At 39.1% G+C, this 16139-nt stretch overlaps 1 protein-coding gene across 1 annotated transcript in view; it reads left to right on the top strand.

Annotated features, from left to right (window-relative positions):
- HHAT (hedgehog acyltransferase) overlaps nt 1–16139 on the top strand; it is a 184654-nt gene that overhangs the window by 33607 nt on the left and 134908 nt on the right. The window contains exon 8 of the mRNA XM_044429127.1: nt 8779–8950. Coding sequence (XP_044285062.1) covers nt 8779–8950 — 172 coding nt within the window. The remainder of the gene's footprint in view (nt 1–8778; nt 8951–16139) is intronic.

Here is a 16139-nt window from a genome sequence, read left to right as displayed (position 1 = left end):
GCGGGGACAAAGGAATCAGCAAAATATCCTCTACTACTTCTATGGAAGTGTCCCATGAGTAGAGTTCTTCTTATGGGAACTTTGGACCCAAATTATTGTCAACAATCAGTGGGACTTAGTCAAGCATGAAGGAAGTGAGCAAATATGATCTGACTGATTATTTTTAGTTAATTATGTGTTATGAATGTGCATGTTGTAGGAGGATTTATTTTGTGCACTTAGGAGACTTAATGGCAGATTTTCAGTAAATTGCACTGGTTTAAAAGGTTGTTATGGATTCTTGCTGATGATGAGAATTTACTGATACAGTGGTTAAAACGTATCACAAAAAATTGACAGTTGAACTGATACAGTTTATCTAAAATAAATCATTTTCTTAAATCCTAAAAAAATACATGCCATAGACATAGTATAGAATCTTCTACAGGAGAAAAACTTAATTTGTTGGCCCAAGAGTTAGGAATATTTGTGTAAGGGTACAATCCAACTGGGATGTCTATTGCCCTTTGAACTCACAGGATTATGGACTTTGCATGTAGGGCAGCAGGAATGTGTAGGTAATGGTCACCCTGAAATCCTGCAAAAGTCTTAAATGATTTCATTATTTCTTTTCATGCCAGCTTGAACCAGGCTGAGGGATGGGAGCCTTGATCCCCAGCTCTAAGGACAGAGCAATATTCCAGCATTGTAGTTGGGGATCCAAGCAATCTTATGTCTGTCTAGACACTGACTAGTGCCGTACAATCATTCTGTAAATTATTGTTCCGCAGATTAAGTGGTCTTTTGCTACTTCAGGAAGCATGTGCAGTAATTCCATGGCCTGTTTCTCATTGCAAGGCAAAGTTCAGATATTGACACTGTTATATATGTAGTGACTTAATGCACTTGTTCTTTTTAGCCTGGACAGGCAGGCCTAAAACTGGTTCCTGAGCAACACACCAAGATTTTATATCGAATCATACTTTAACAGCATTTCCTGCTTAAGTTGAATTCTTAACCTAAGTTTGAAAGTTGGTAAGAATCTTGATTCAGCAGAGAAACTGGTTAGCCTTAAGCACAATCCATGGTAGTGCTGACTATTTATTTATTATTATTATTATTATTATTATTATTATTATTATTATTATTATTGTTATAACATTTCTATGCCGCCCCTTGCCGAAACCTCGGGGCGGCTTACAACATGATAAAATACATTGAAATACAATAGTACATAATAAATTACCATTAAATATAAAAATACAAAAAATACATTGATTTACAAATACAAAATTAAAATTATCAGTATAAAATAAAAATATAGGAGGAGAAAGAGAAGGAAGAAGAAGTTGCCCAGGCCAGATCATATGTTTTAACAATTGAAATGATGTTTAAATAAAAAGGTCTTTACCTGGCGCCGAAAAACCATTAACGACTGTGCCAGGCGGACCTCTTTGGGGAGTGAATTCCATAGGTTGGGCGCCACCGCAGAGAAAGCCCTCTTCCGGGTACTTACTCTCCTAATTTCTTTCATGGAGTGTTCCCGGAGAAGGGACTCTCCCGCAGATCTCAAAGGGCGGTCGGGCATATACGGACGTAAGCGCTCGTTCAGGTAGCCAGGACCCAAGCCGTTTAGGGCTTTGTAGGTCATAATCAACACCTTGAATTGGGCCCGGGCTTCAATGGGAAGCCAGTGAAGCTGATGGAGGACTGGAGTCATGTGAGCATAACGCCCCGTCCCCGTCAGCAACCTGGCAGCTCTATTTTGCACCAATTGAAGTGTTCGGACTGTCTTCAGGGGAAGCCCCACGTAAAGCGCGTTACAGAAGTCTAGGCGGGAAGTCACCAGCGCGTGTGTCACCGTCGCCAGGCAGTCGTACTCCAGGTAGGGGTGCAGCTGATTAATCAGCCGAAGCTGAAGGAAGGCGTTCCTCGCTACCGCTGTCACCTGAGCTTCCAAAGAAAGTTCCGGGTCGAGGAGTACTCCTAAGCTGCGGACCTTATCCCTAAGAGGGAGTGTTGCACCATTCAGGACCAGGTCAAATCCACCCTCTCCGAAACCCGATCCGCCAACCAACAGGACCTCCGTCTTGTCTGGGTTGAGTTTCAGTTTATTGGCCCTCATCCATTCCCTTACCTCGGCCAAGCACCGGTTCAGTACAGCCACTGCCTCACCTGGATTAGTGGAGAATGAGAGGTAAAGGCTTCGGCGAATGGGGCGGCATAAAAATGTTTTAATAAATAAAATAAATAAATAAATAAATAAATAAAGCTGGGTATCATCAGCATATTGATGATTCCGCAGCCCACACCTCCTGATGACCTCTCCCAGCGGTTTCATATAGATGTTAAATAGCAGAGGGGATAGAATGGAGCCCTGTGGTACCCCATGGCATAGCTGCCATGACGTAGAGACATGGTCGCCCAGCACTACCTTCTGGAATCGACCGTCGAGATAGGAGCGGAACCACTGCAAAGCAGTGCCTCCAACCCCCAATCCCGCAAGTCTATCCAGAAGGATACCATGGTCGATGGTATCGAAAGCCGCCGAGAGGTCCAGAAGAACCAACAGGGATGTACTCCCCCTGTCCTTCTCCCTGCACAGGTCGTCGTACAGGGCGACCAAGGCAGATTCAGTACTGTACCCGGGTCTGAAGCCGGACTGAAAAGGATCCAGATAATCAGTTTCATCCAAGAGTGCTTGGAGTTGTCCCACCACCACTCGCTCCAACACCTTGCCCAGAAACCGGATGTTGGCCACAGGTCTATAGTTAGTGGCCATCTCTGGATCCAGTGACGCTTTCTTCAGGACCGGTCGTATTACCGCCTCCTTTAAAGGGGCAGGCACTCGACCCTCCCTCAGAGAAGCGTTAACCACTTCCAAAATCCAGGTCCCAATCCCGTGCTTGGAGTTATTTATTAACCAAGACGGGCAAGGATCCAATAGGCAAGTGGTGGGACGTACTCTTCCAAGCACCTTGTCCACATCATCAGGCCGCAATAATTGAAATTCCTCCAATAATTTTGGACCAGACGGTGGCGTTGGCGACTCCTCAGAGACCTCTGATTCATTAGTGGAGTCCAGCTCGTGACGAATCTGAGCGATTTTCTCCCTGAAATGCCTGGCAAAGTCGTCACAGTGGGCCTTTGAGGGTGGCATCGGATCTTCCTTAGGACCCAGGCGAACCAGGCAGGCCTTTATTTATTTAAACATTTCTATGCCTCACCCATCGCAACAAAGCCTCAGGGCGGCTCACAAAGGATACATAAATGCATAAATAATAACAATATAACAATTCAAAAAAAATTGTTTAAAAACCCCCGGTGCATTCTCAGCTAAAAATTTAAAATCCTATTAATTCCAATAATTTAACAATTAAAATAAGTTTTAAATAAAAAGGTCTTAGCCTGGTGCTGAAAAACAAATAACGACGGCGCCAGGCGGACCTCTCTGGGGAGCGCATTCCATAGATGGGACGCCACCGCAGAGAAAGCCCTCCTCTGGGTACTCACCCTCCTAATGAACTAATGGACAAATCCGTCAGTTTTACTTTATTCCATGTATTATTTAAAACTTCATTCCTGTTTATCAAAACTTTGGTATGTTTTTATGTTCACTGCTTTGATAACTGTGAAAAGTGAGAATAAAATGATCATAATAAAAGATGAGTCAATAGCATTTCCACCTATGTGGACAAACCAAGTTCAGTACCATGTTGTGCCTGCCTATAGCAGGTAGAAATGAGAAACCTGTCAGAAAAGAGATGGCAATCCTAATTCAGCACCACAAATATGGCTAAATACAGAAGGATTTAGTTCTGGGCATTTAAGAACCCTTTGCTCAAAGACTCCTGTCAGTTTTGAACAAATGTGCCAATTTTGCTTTCTTCTGCATTCAGTTATTTAAAATCTCATTTTGCTCTGTTTATGAATACATTTGTGAATTTTAATATCCTCTCATCAGAAAATAAACTGGAGATTCTAACCCCTCCTTAATTCTAGTATACCTTACTAGAATTACCTGTGTGCAGTTGGGAGAGGAAGAATTTGCTTTGGGCAGAGGCTAAGGAAGTGATTTCGGTTCTGACCTGTTAGCTATTGTTAGGATATTGGTCTTGTTAGCTCTGCTCTGAGTTGTCATGCAGCGATACAACTGGGGCTGAATCCCAGGGCCTATGTCCCCTGAACAACCATCCATATGGTGGAGTAATGGCAGGCCACACCTGCATCAGCACCTGGACCAGCGTGGGTATGAAAGGACCCAAGATAATTTGCTGCCTGATGGAAGGACATTGTCAATAATCTTACCTCAATGCTGGCAGCAGGAGAGCATCCTCTAACAAACTTGAGGTTATCAGGCTAGATTAGGAGATGCTCAAGAAAGAGAATGGTTAGGGACTGCCCCCTATATTCTGCCACCTGTGCCTTACAGCAGGGCAGGTCCTGAAAGGGTCTACCCAGCCTGACATTGCTTACCTTTCCTCTTAGTAGTTGCAATTTTATAATCAGTAAACAGCTGACATAGCATGTACTTGCTTACCGATGCTCATGTTATTCTTTTTAGTTAAAAATATAGTAGGTTTTTCATCCCAAGTAGATGTCTTTGGTATCAGGAAAGCAGAAGAAAATTTGGTTTTATTTCCATGTAGTCATTAAATAATAACTCTCAGTAAATTGAGTTTAAAATGCAAAATAGCACAAGATCAGATGTTTCTTTCATTTATATTTCTCTAACATACCAAGAATAGAAGCATTTTTAAAACATGGAACAACAGTGAGGGGAGAATATAAAGGTTACTTCTGTGCTTTATAACCAATCAGAGCTGTCTATATCCACACCCACATAAAACAATTCAGTCCAAGCCATGAAGTGACTTAATTATAGCACTGTAATGACTTGCCTTCCTCCCAATTTGCCAGCTAATCCAGAGAAATTATAGTTACCAGCCAGCCACTGGTACAGGCCAACCAATAGAGCTCTAAGCGATGTTGGCTTTCTGGGCAACATGGGTTCTTGCATCCCCTCCCTGGACAAGGGGTAGGGGACAGAAAGCCCACCCCTGCACATCACTCTATAGTAAATAAGGTAACCTAAATATGCTGCCTTGTCTCCTCCTCTCCAAATAATTTCATGTAATCCTATCCCAGCCATATTACTGTTCTGTTTCGGGGTAGGGCAGCCTTCTCCCAAACCCCAAATTTACTGAAACAATGCAATGAACAGCCTTGTTATGACTACCAATATTCTAGTTCAGTTGAGATAAAGATAGTTGGCCTTTCAGAGAAATGGAGTATATATGTTTTAAGAGAACCAGGATACAAATGAAACAAATAACTAATATCGAAGTTCAAAGACTGGATATCCTGCTGGCACCATGGCGTATATGTGTATGATGAGGGTCCATGTTTAGCTAGCGGGTGCTTGTAATTTGCTTTATTTGGGCAAGGCATAGACTTTGGCAAAGCTGGTGTTACCCAGCAGCATTAGTGACTTGCTCTTTGTGATCTAAAGGCAATTTTAGACGTGGCGGCAAATCAAAAGCACCCATGAATATCTTGGAAATTATAGTGTCTGAAAATGCAATTTGAATACTTTGAGAATTTGGCTGAAATTGTGTTGTAGAAGTAAATCACTGGGTGGTATTTGGTACCTTGTGGCAATTCCATATATGATTTACCTGTCATACCTTCTCAAAAGAGTGTGTACCTTTTGTGAATCTGTGGGGGGAGAGAGAGAGATAGAGAGAGATTATACACCACATGTAAAGTTAGGTCACTTACTAGAAAGTGGATAAATTACAGAACATCTTTACTCTATCATACAGGGGAGGGGGAGGAAATGTTAGCTTTTAGTTTTAAAGCACTTTTCACTTGAAAGTGTTCAGATGAGTAGCATTTTGCAGTCTTTTGATACCCTAAGAAGTTAATAGAAGTCACTCTTAGCCGTGGGGTGTCCAAGTAGCCTAGTTTATGCAGGACAGTCCTCTGTTTGAAGATGGCCTTTGTTTGATGAACTCCCAAGTCAAAGCCAGGTTTAAAGGCAAAGAACCATAAGGAGAGAGAGCAGCAAAGACACACTCAAACATCAAACCGCAAAGGCACAGTGGCAGGCTCATTATATTTCCCTGCTATGGAGACCCATATTGTATTTCTATTTAAATTATATGTGCTATTTCTAAACTTGAATTTCTTCAACCAGAATTTGTTTCCATTAATGTTAATTATTGGTTGTTTGAAACATGTCAACTTGAAACGAGCTATGGTTAAGCAAAAGTTGATGTGAAAAGCTTTTGAACACCTCTGGACCATTCTAGCAGAAGAGAGTTGAGTGTATAAGCCAAAAACTCGCAGTGGTTGCTGCCACTGAGCTGAACTTTGGTTTAGCATGATGCTTGGCACCCTCCCAGTGCCCCAGAAAGAGACGGTCACATTAAAAGTGTATCAGTTTGGAAATCTTTGTTTGCTTTATTGGGTGACTGAAGTTCAATGGGATTTACATTAGAGTAGACATTAGAGTAGACAGTGTTGTAATGCGCATACAAATAACCTGAGTTTGTTCACTGGATTCATTGGAGTTTATTCCCAGGTAAGTGGGTGTAGGGTTTAATCCAGACTTCATAATGTATAGCATAAATTTGTTGAAATAATGGAATTTAAGTTTATCATGACTTGCTCCATTTATTTCCTTGACTCTACTGTAAGTATAACCAAGTCTAAATCTAGCCCTAGGACTCCAGCTTTAGTTGTTCCTTGGACTCTGGTTAAAAAAGAATGGCTAGAAGCACAGAGTCCATGCAGAGTGCAACACTCCTTCATCACAGATTGGCTCTGCCCATTCTGTCTGTGCATTCCAAGCAGAATATGAATGCGTTCACATCACAGCATGCCAGTCCATCTCAAACAGTTTTGTGGTACAGGATACCATCTTGTGTGAAAATGCTGTTTTATTTGTTGCTATTTGAAGTCTTCACATTGAACTGTAGAAAGCATTAATAAGTCCCCAAGTGGATTACTCATTCAAATATTTTCTTCTATTATTTGGTTTGCTATATATTTTCCTACATAGGCATCAATTTAATATTTCAATACAAATAGCAATCTTAATGATGCAAGTAATATCTTTGGACTTGCTGCTCAAACTCCTATGTGTAAAAGGTACAGGAAAATAAATACATTTCTTTTGTGTTAATTGCCTTTATTCACTTTGAATTTTGCACCTCATTATATTTTTCCTGATAAGTCAGAGAACAAAAAGCTTTTTCAGAAACAATTATCCTAACTGTTGATAATGGCTGAATGTTGAGAATATTTTAATCCAACATACCTCTTTTGCAATTAGTTCTATTGGCTGTTATGGATGGAAAGACTATATTGAATGATTAAACATGTTCACACAAGTTTGCTAATCAAGATGTGAGTAGACTTTTGAGAGAGGAATGAAAATGAAGAGTAATGAAAGCATAAAAATGCATTTTAATAACTTCTACTAAGCTGGATTTTAGGTTTAAAAATGTCTGATTTTATTGTTGCTATACCTATGCAAACAGAAACATAAGCTGCTATGCAAGATCATCATAATGCATGAAGTGTGATAATTAGAGACCTTGGGGAAATGCACAGCATCTCAAAATGACAGTAGATTTCTGTGAATCCAGAGGACTGTTTTTCCAGAATTGCAAGAACTTGTGGACCATTTTAAAAACTTTCTGGAATTGTACACAGCTTTGGTCATACAAAACTAGGAAATTTGCATAAAAGAGGAATGATGTTTATGCTCTTTTAAAACACACACATGCACAATATTTTATACATCTCTGTCTTCTCTTCAGACTCTGTGGTATAGCATGCTTTTTGTGTGTGATGATTACTTTTACACTGACCTCAGAAAAGTATGGCAAAAATATGTACCAGTAAAATTTCATAAATTCTTGCAGATTATGTGTGTTTGTTTCTCTGGAAGGGAGAGCAGACAACAATCTGCAAAACCTGATTGCAGGTATTTATACAAGATCCTAAAACTCCTGAAGGAAATTATGATAGATAATCTTACAACAGTTTAACGTTTAAGAAGTGAAACATGTTGGTGAGTTAGTGACCCTTAAAGATATACAACCATTCTGCAGAGTGACTGTGAGTGAAAAATGAGCATATAAAAATTAAAAACATTTCATTTAAAGTGAGGAATTGCTATTGTTAGATGAATATCTGAACTAGGAGCCTCTTCAGTGTCTGAACTGCCAGTTGAATTTTCTGTAGGAATCTGGTGTTCATGTAAAATGGCATTCCTTCAGCTGGTGCTCCACATGATGAGAAAGTGGCTTGTGATTAGAGGTAAATTCAGCTGAAATTGGTTTACCTCAAAGTACTTATTTTTTTAGGCTCTGTAGTATATCGGGAGCATTGCTGATGTGACAGAATTCATCCAAAGGAAAGCATCCTATGTAAGAAAGTCTGTACAGTATGGAATCTGCAATGTGTCCACAGCAGATCTGAAGTGGCAGCAAAATACCACATGTGTGGGTACTACATATGACCAGTCTAAGTGCTGCTCTCTTTTTCTTATTATATTATTGTATTGTTAAGTTTTAAGGACTTTCCATGTATAATAGCATATTCTATTCCATATGTGTACAATAAAATAGGTCAATATCAAAAAATTGAACCAACAAAATTTGCCCTACCAAATGATAGATAATCCTTGTTCAATAGTCTGATTGGGCTTACTGTCAAGTGACTGCATATAGTGGATCACATCATTTCTATACAGTATTAATTTTTATGTATGTATTCCTAATGCAGATGAATAAAGAAGAATCCTTCTGTTTGAAGTCTAAACTCTGTGATTTCATCTTGGGTGCCCTTCGTATTTTGATTTGGTGGTGGCTGGCAGAGGCCATGATTCATTTTATGTATATGCATGCCATCTACAGCAGCCCTGCACATCTGGAAGCAGTAAGCTACTGGACCTTAGGTTGGTCTCTTTCTGTATTTTTGTGTCTAGGTTATTTGTATTTCTTAAGTAAGTGAGACTTACACCAAAGTACTGTAATGTACCTTCTTCCTCTCAGGAGTGCTTCTGTTCAGGGTTTCAGCCAGTCGGTATCTCCAAGCAGGTTATCCCCATCAAACTTTCTATGTTTCTTTTCCAACTGACACTCATCATTCAACATGTTTAGTCTTGTGTTGTGGAATTTCTCCCCCCACTCCCTCTTTTAGGAGCTGTCTCTTTAGGCTTTAAAAAGAATAGTTTGTGATTTGTAGAGCGAGGTTTCCTTTGAGCATGCGGATTCTTCCCTCTTTTTCTTCCAGTTGGTCCTATTTTGCCCTTGTCATTATTCATCAGAATTCACTGATAGAGGGAGTGGATTTGGGCAGGAAAGATGAAGAAGGTTAACACATATGGAACAATTTCAGAAGCTAAACTCATATTATTAAGTTCCTTGCCTTTTAAAATCAGCATCTGCTTGGCTGGCAGCCCTCCAACTCATTTGAGTTTTTATCCTCTGCTTTAGAGAATGACAAGACAGGTTATTGTATTTTGATTACACTCACTTGTGAAACATTTTTAATATATTCAGTATTTATTGCACTTCTGTACAGCCCAATAACCAGAGCTTTCTGGGTGGTGTACATTAATTAAAACTTTAAAATACAACACAGTAAAATACAAATAGAAATGATAAAAGTTTAGAACTACAGTATGAAATAAAAATATATCCAAATAAAACCTAGCAGCAGTACAAAGTTTTAATATACTGTTAGGGTGAAATACTACGGGTTGCATTCTCAGTGCTCATAAGCTCTCAAGCAGGTGGAAATGGTGCAGGTGATTTCTGCCTCCCTGCAAGTGCCACTCTGCAAAGTCCTACTTGGCCGTCTAGGACAGGGAGAAAACACCTTGTATCATGGTGGCCCTGGTGTCTTGTCATCCTGCTCACCCCTGAACACTCCCTTTGCCCTTCTCTGAGGTCAGTTCTTCAATTTCAGTGGAGCAGCTGGCATTCCTTACCAGCTTCAAGAATGGCTGGGCAGGATCTGACTGCAGATCCTCTGCTTCAAGATTGGAACTCCTTTTCTGACCTCAGGCCTGGGAATCTGAGATGCCCTATTGCCCTTGTCTGCTGTCTAGGGAGCAATAAGATTGGTCTGTAACAGTTTTACAATAAACATCAGAAACTAAAAGATGCTCTCCTTCCTTATACACCTGCCTGAGCCTTAAGAGCCTCTACTGAGAGCCTTCTTTGGGAGCCCTCTTTGAAGAAGGTTAGAAGAGCAGCTACCTGGAGAAGGGTTTTTTTCTGCAGTAGCTCCCCAGCTGTGGAAACTGCTCCCCAGAGACTGCTCCTGGGGCCAAAACTTTATTCTTTTTAGCACCAGTATTTTTATTCTCCCAGTATTTTAAGGTTTGATGGCATTTTTAAGATGGGAATTTTATTACATATTTTACATTGTATTTTAACTGTGCTGTTACTGTTGTGAGCTGTCTTGATACCTATTTTGGTATAGATGGAGTATAAATGTTTTAATGAATAAATAAGATGCCTAGGCAAATAAGTCTTCACTCGGCAAAAAATGTAAGTGCCATGATGTTGTAGATGTCACAACAGTGTAGTTGCCTCAAAAGCCACATTTATTTATACTAATGTTCCAAAACTGAGAGGTGCTTTTCACATGTCTTCTTGCTATGTGCATTCTCAATGTGTGTGTACCAAATCAGAAGAATGAGGACAACAGGTGAGACTGCAAACAGAAATGCTGTGAGGGATGCATCTGCTGTGAGACTCTTCTTATATTTGAATTGTTCTATAGGTTAGGGCTAATGAGCATGTAATCAGTTCATAAAGAGGGAGATGTACATTGTCCAGCCATTCTGCATAATCTCCAACAAACTGCACGACTTCCTAACAGATAGGGAAGCCGTGCATGTATAAAATGCCTTTTTCTGGTATTTGGACAACTTTAATCAAGCCAACAGAACTGCCCAGAAAGTGAGGTTTGCTGTTTTTAATGCTTTTGCTAGCAACTGTGACAATATGATATAAGTGTTTTTTAATTCCATCTCAGTTAAGAATAAGAAATAGGTTTTTTTCTTGTAAATTCTGATTAATGTTCAAACCATACAGTTCAGTCAGTGAAATAAGGTCTAGTGGCTGACATATTTCATGTTTAAATGACACAAAATCTCTAAGCAATGGAATACATTCATCCTTGTTATTTTAAAGCAAGGGACTAAAATATCCTGCGCTGTGCTGCTGATAATTCTGCAGTTCTGGCCCCAGTAAAGAGAGAGAAGTGATGTGAAATAGGTTACTGATGCTTCATTTAATGCAACCAGTATCTCAATAACTAAAATTAATTTTGAGCAGGTGATTTGAAATGAAATGCATGTTCATATGATGCAGGTCTATTTGGAAATAGGTGTTGGTTCATAAAAGTATTTCAATCAGGTTAACATTTTCTAATTAAACATAAGCAATTGATATAAGGAAAACCATTTTTCTTTTGATTCTTAAGTATAGGGGAGAAGGAAGACTTTCTAAAACAAGGGCAACTACAGTATTGCAGCTGTGGAAATATAGTATAAAAATGGATAAATCTGTCAGTTTTGGTTCACTCTATTTCTCATACTTCCAGCATTGTTTCATCCACTTAAATCCATTTTGGAACATTTTAAAAAGTTTGCGTGAAAATTTTTATGCATTCTGATTTGCATTGTTTCTGATATGCTCGTTTTACTCTGTAATTTCCCTTAATAGTTCTTTTTCTTTTTGGCAAATAAATTCCCTAATATAAACTTTCCTGCAAAAAAAGTTTAAAAAATAAAAACAATGGTATACCTCTTCCACAGAGTATCCAAATAGTTGTGCAACTTGTTCTCTATACTGAAGATTTGATCTTCTTTGTCTTGAGCACCAGTCTTCTATAGTATTTTTGTAGTAGTATTTTTGAAATGGGGGAGATGTTGTGCTATGGAATGTAATAAAATTAAGTTTAAACAGTCTGCTAACTTCTACCAGTGCAGTGAATCCATCAATTTAACAGCTACCGGCAGCATTAAACTTTAACACCACAAGCACAGATAAAACCAAAAACCCAGCCCCCCAAATCACACATTCTAAAATGCTTGCAAACAAACAAACAGACCGTTGTCTGGTGTAAAAGATAGAAGTTGAGGCAGCGGGCCACCTTCTTTAAACTTCTCGACCACAGACTATCTGGCCATATGTTGACCTTCAGGACTATTTTCCCTGCAAAAGGAAGCAATGTCAGAAAGAAGAACGAATCTGAGAAAATTCTTTTGTCCATCCGTATGTTCTGGGACCTTTTGAGATGTAAGAGACCTCCTTGAAGCAGTATTATGAAGAAGAGTGGCCTTCCTAAATTTGTAAGAAAAAGAGAAATGATTAATTAGCACTAATATCTAAGTAGTGCAGCTAGAGTATGCTGTTAGGAAAAATCAGTCTCTTGAATTTGCAGCACAACTGAGATGCTGGTTACAATGGTCCAGATCTGTTTAATTTGTAATTTTTGTTTGTTTGCTTTGGAGATGTATAGTTACATATATTAAAACCAGAGCTTTTGCCTAAAATAAGTGTTCAAAGATAACCTGGTAGAACCTAGAGGGTTTGTTTATGGTGAGAGCAGTGACTGATTTCATGTGAAACCTTGTGGAAGACAAGAATACCATGCTGGAAATGTCACAGTCATAATTTGAATGTGGACATGCTCTGAGGGAAGCAGCACTATTCAATATAATGAGTAATACCCTATGCGGCCTGTTGACTAGCAGGGAAGGGTGCAAACGCTCATTTGTGTAATGGAGAAGGTCAGCAGAACTTACAGAGCTGAGCTTCCTTGGCCTGACTTGATCTGGACAAAAGCATTTCCACTTGCTTCCAGGGAAGCACTGGTTCTTCTTATACTGCTGGCACAAGAGGAAGTGGCATGCAGCCAGTGAAAGATAGGATGCTGCCTCATGGCAAGGGAGTGCTGCTGTGTAGTGGTTTGATCTTTTAAATATAAGACACGATAATATAATGTTTTTGTGTTAGAAATAATGAGCCATAAAGTGGTGGTAAGCACCATGGATTTTTCCACAGACATAGAACAGCAGAAGCAATGCTGAAATGGTGTGTCTGAGTTGGTGCTGACATTAAAGGGATATGCCAGTTGGTTTTATTTGATGCAGAACTACTTAACTACTTCCCAAGTATAAAAAATCCTCCTGGGTGCAGATATTCTGAATCTAGGATTGGAGATGAAGTCCTATATTAGATCCTCAAGAAACATGAAATATACAGCCAGGTGCTCCTGCTCTATATGTAATAATATATAGCTACCAACTGCAGAGGTGGCATGTGGATCTGTTATTCCACATCACTTTATTTGTGCAGTTTTTGTATTGTGCTTAATAATGCTGGGTTTGGCAGACATTTCTTGGTATCTCATGTGGCAGTGTGCATCATGATGATGTGACAAATCTGCACACTAAAAGTGTTTTAAAGGCAATAACTTTGCTCTTTGTGTCAACATTCAATTATTCTAGGGTAGATTAGGAGCTTTTTCAGAACAGAGGGCAATCTTGGAAATACAGCCAGCTGCTGCTTGCATCTGTTTAAGCTGAATTGCATCAAATTGGCAAACCATTCATATCTTCACCAGTGTGAATGGGATACCTTTGCGATAAGCTTATAAGATAGTAGTAATATCAGTTTACACTTGCAAAGGTTCAGCAAGGAGAAGTGCAGCTTAAAAATCCTTTCGTGGGTAAATATCTTTAAGACTGTGAAATTGGAACAACTTCTCTACATGCAAAGAATACAGTTTTTTACTTAAGCGAAATAATTTACCCATCTGGGTGAGTGATACAATAAAGGTTGATCTAGTGCTGGAAGGGAAATCTTGTTCTTGCTCATGTAGTACAGCAAGTCAGCATTGCCGAGATTCATCAGATCCAACTTCCCTTGTAAAGAAGTTCCAGAATCTTAGAATACTTACTGAATTTTTTTATTCATTCATTTAAAACTTTTAAGACCGTCCCTTACCATGGTCTCAGGACGGTTTAACAATAAGGCAAAATAGATTAAAACACAGCATCCTAATCAAAATTTTCCAGTCAATGATAAAAACCCATATTAAAACAATCTAGTCTTAAAACACTGGGGAAACAAAAAGGTTTTAGTCTGGTGCCAAAAAGAATTTAAAAAACCCCATCAAATGAGAAGTTCATGGGTAATTTCAGGTGGAAGAATGGACAGGTTCAGCTCTACCATTAGATAGAGTAAGGTGGCAGTCTAAGGCAGCTGACTTTGGGTGTCCTGAAAGGGCAGCAAATTGTTGGTGATTTTATTTAGATTCTGGGTCTCTGCTATGGTTCTGGTTCACATTGAGAGCTTGTTGAGATACTGCTTTGTAATCCGTTGAGTTTACTGTGCTCCCAAAGTTTCTTTTGAGCCAGCTGGAGTGGAAAAGAGGTGGGAAGAGACCTACTCTTGACAAGTGTGGCCTTCAACCTTCTCAGTATAGGGTAATAATGAATATATTTGCCTCACAGTGTTCTTGCAAGAATTACAGAATAAAATGTATGTGCATTGCTTTGTACACAGTCAAGCACTGTACAAATGCTAAATGTTATTGTTGTCAAATATATATTGAAGCTTAATTATCTTGACACAGATTGGATGTGAAATACTATGGCTGGTGTTTTCAATTTGTTGTCTAATAACCCAGAAGATAAGCTGAGAATTTGTGAATTCAGCCTTAAAGCTTCCAGTGTTTTTCTCTTGAAGGTATTTAGCGTCTGTGCATTCATCTACATACTAATGAAATGTTAACAAAGGAGTCTGTTGGCTGCTGTTATTGGCTTCTTTTTTAAAAAAATGTCAGATAATAAGAAGGAAGTGGAATAATATTTTGCATCTGGCAGTTGAAAACTGGAAATATAAAATATAATTCAACATGCTTAATGAGAAATTCCTTTCCAAAACATAGCCAACTGAGGCTTTCTTAAGAATTATCAGTGGTAAAATAGGGCAAGATATTAGGGGCCAGATTGGCCGTGGGACTCCCCAGAGTTTCCCATCCCTGTTTATTCTATGGTGCATGTAGACCAGGACTTCAGGTTACCATGGAGTAACCTCAGGACTTATTAACATTGTACAAAGATCAGGAATGGGAAAAAAATCAAATTTTTGAAGTAACTTGAAAGGTACTTGGGACATTTAATCAGGTTATAGTAAAAGTATAAAGATGTAAGAATAACATTCCATTTTCATCCTACGTATGGAGGAAAGATCAAGGAGAAAATTAACAATAAGCCTATCTTTCTGTGCTGCAGTCTATTTGTGACTCAGCAGATCTCAAAAAAACTGAAATCCAGATGGTTAATGCTGCTAGAAGCCATGTTTCTAACCTTTGGGACAATCTATATCCCAGAGATAAGTGGAATATTTTTCAGCATCTAAGAGTGATAAAATAATCCTCACATTTTGGGACAAATCCAAGCCTTTCAAGGGAATCTGGTGAGCAATGTCTGCATTTGAGGTTCATTGCACCCCAGATTACCTAAGATAGAAACACAGTGCCAAACTCCATTATGCTCTGCTGCCTTGGATCAGACTGCTTCTGCAGGTTTTCAGCTTGCTTTAGGCAAAACCAGGAGCAACTCATTTCTGCCATTCAGTATGACACTAAAAGTTGATCTAGTTGCATTGTAACTATATCATAGAGGGCTTTTAGTATGGCAATTGCCTAGTGTCCATAACATCACCAGAACCACACTCACAGGCTTAAATGTGGGCATTAAAAAGAAAAATGTTATAATAATAATAAAAAGAAAAAAGGAAGAAGACTACATTTTTATACACAAGGCTCTGAACCATGATATCAAAATATTTGCATACTATTTTTTATCCATGTTTTGCTTTTGATCAGAGTCCGTTTTCCCCTCTCTTCCAACACTAAAGCAAAGGTCTGAAGGTATTGGACGTGTAATTTGAAAGAAGAGCAGCTTTAAAAATACAACCAAACTACTCTCATCTTTTTTTTGTCAAGGCTAGTTTCAAGAGGCCAAAAATAGAGATAGAGGAAAAGGCACACAGAAAACCCAAGTTTAGTGAGAAGACAGATATATGTTACACAGTGGCTTACAGTGTGATAAA

The sequence above is a fragment of the Varanus komodoensis genome, unplaced genomic scaffold, assembly GCF_004798865.1.
Source record: "Varanus komodoensis strain SLA01 unplaced genomic scaffold, ASM479886v1 scaffold2, whole genome shotgun sequence".
Lineage (NCBI taxonomy): Eukaryota > Metazoa > Chordata > Lepidosauria > Squamata > Varanidae > Varanus > Varanus komodoensis.
Note: the sequence above shows the minus strand (reverse complement) of the source record. Positions and strands in the feature narration are given on the sequence as shown.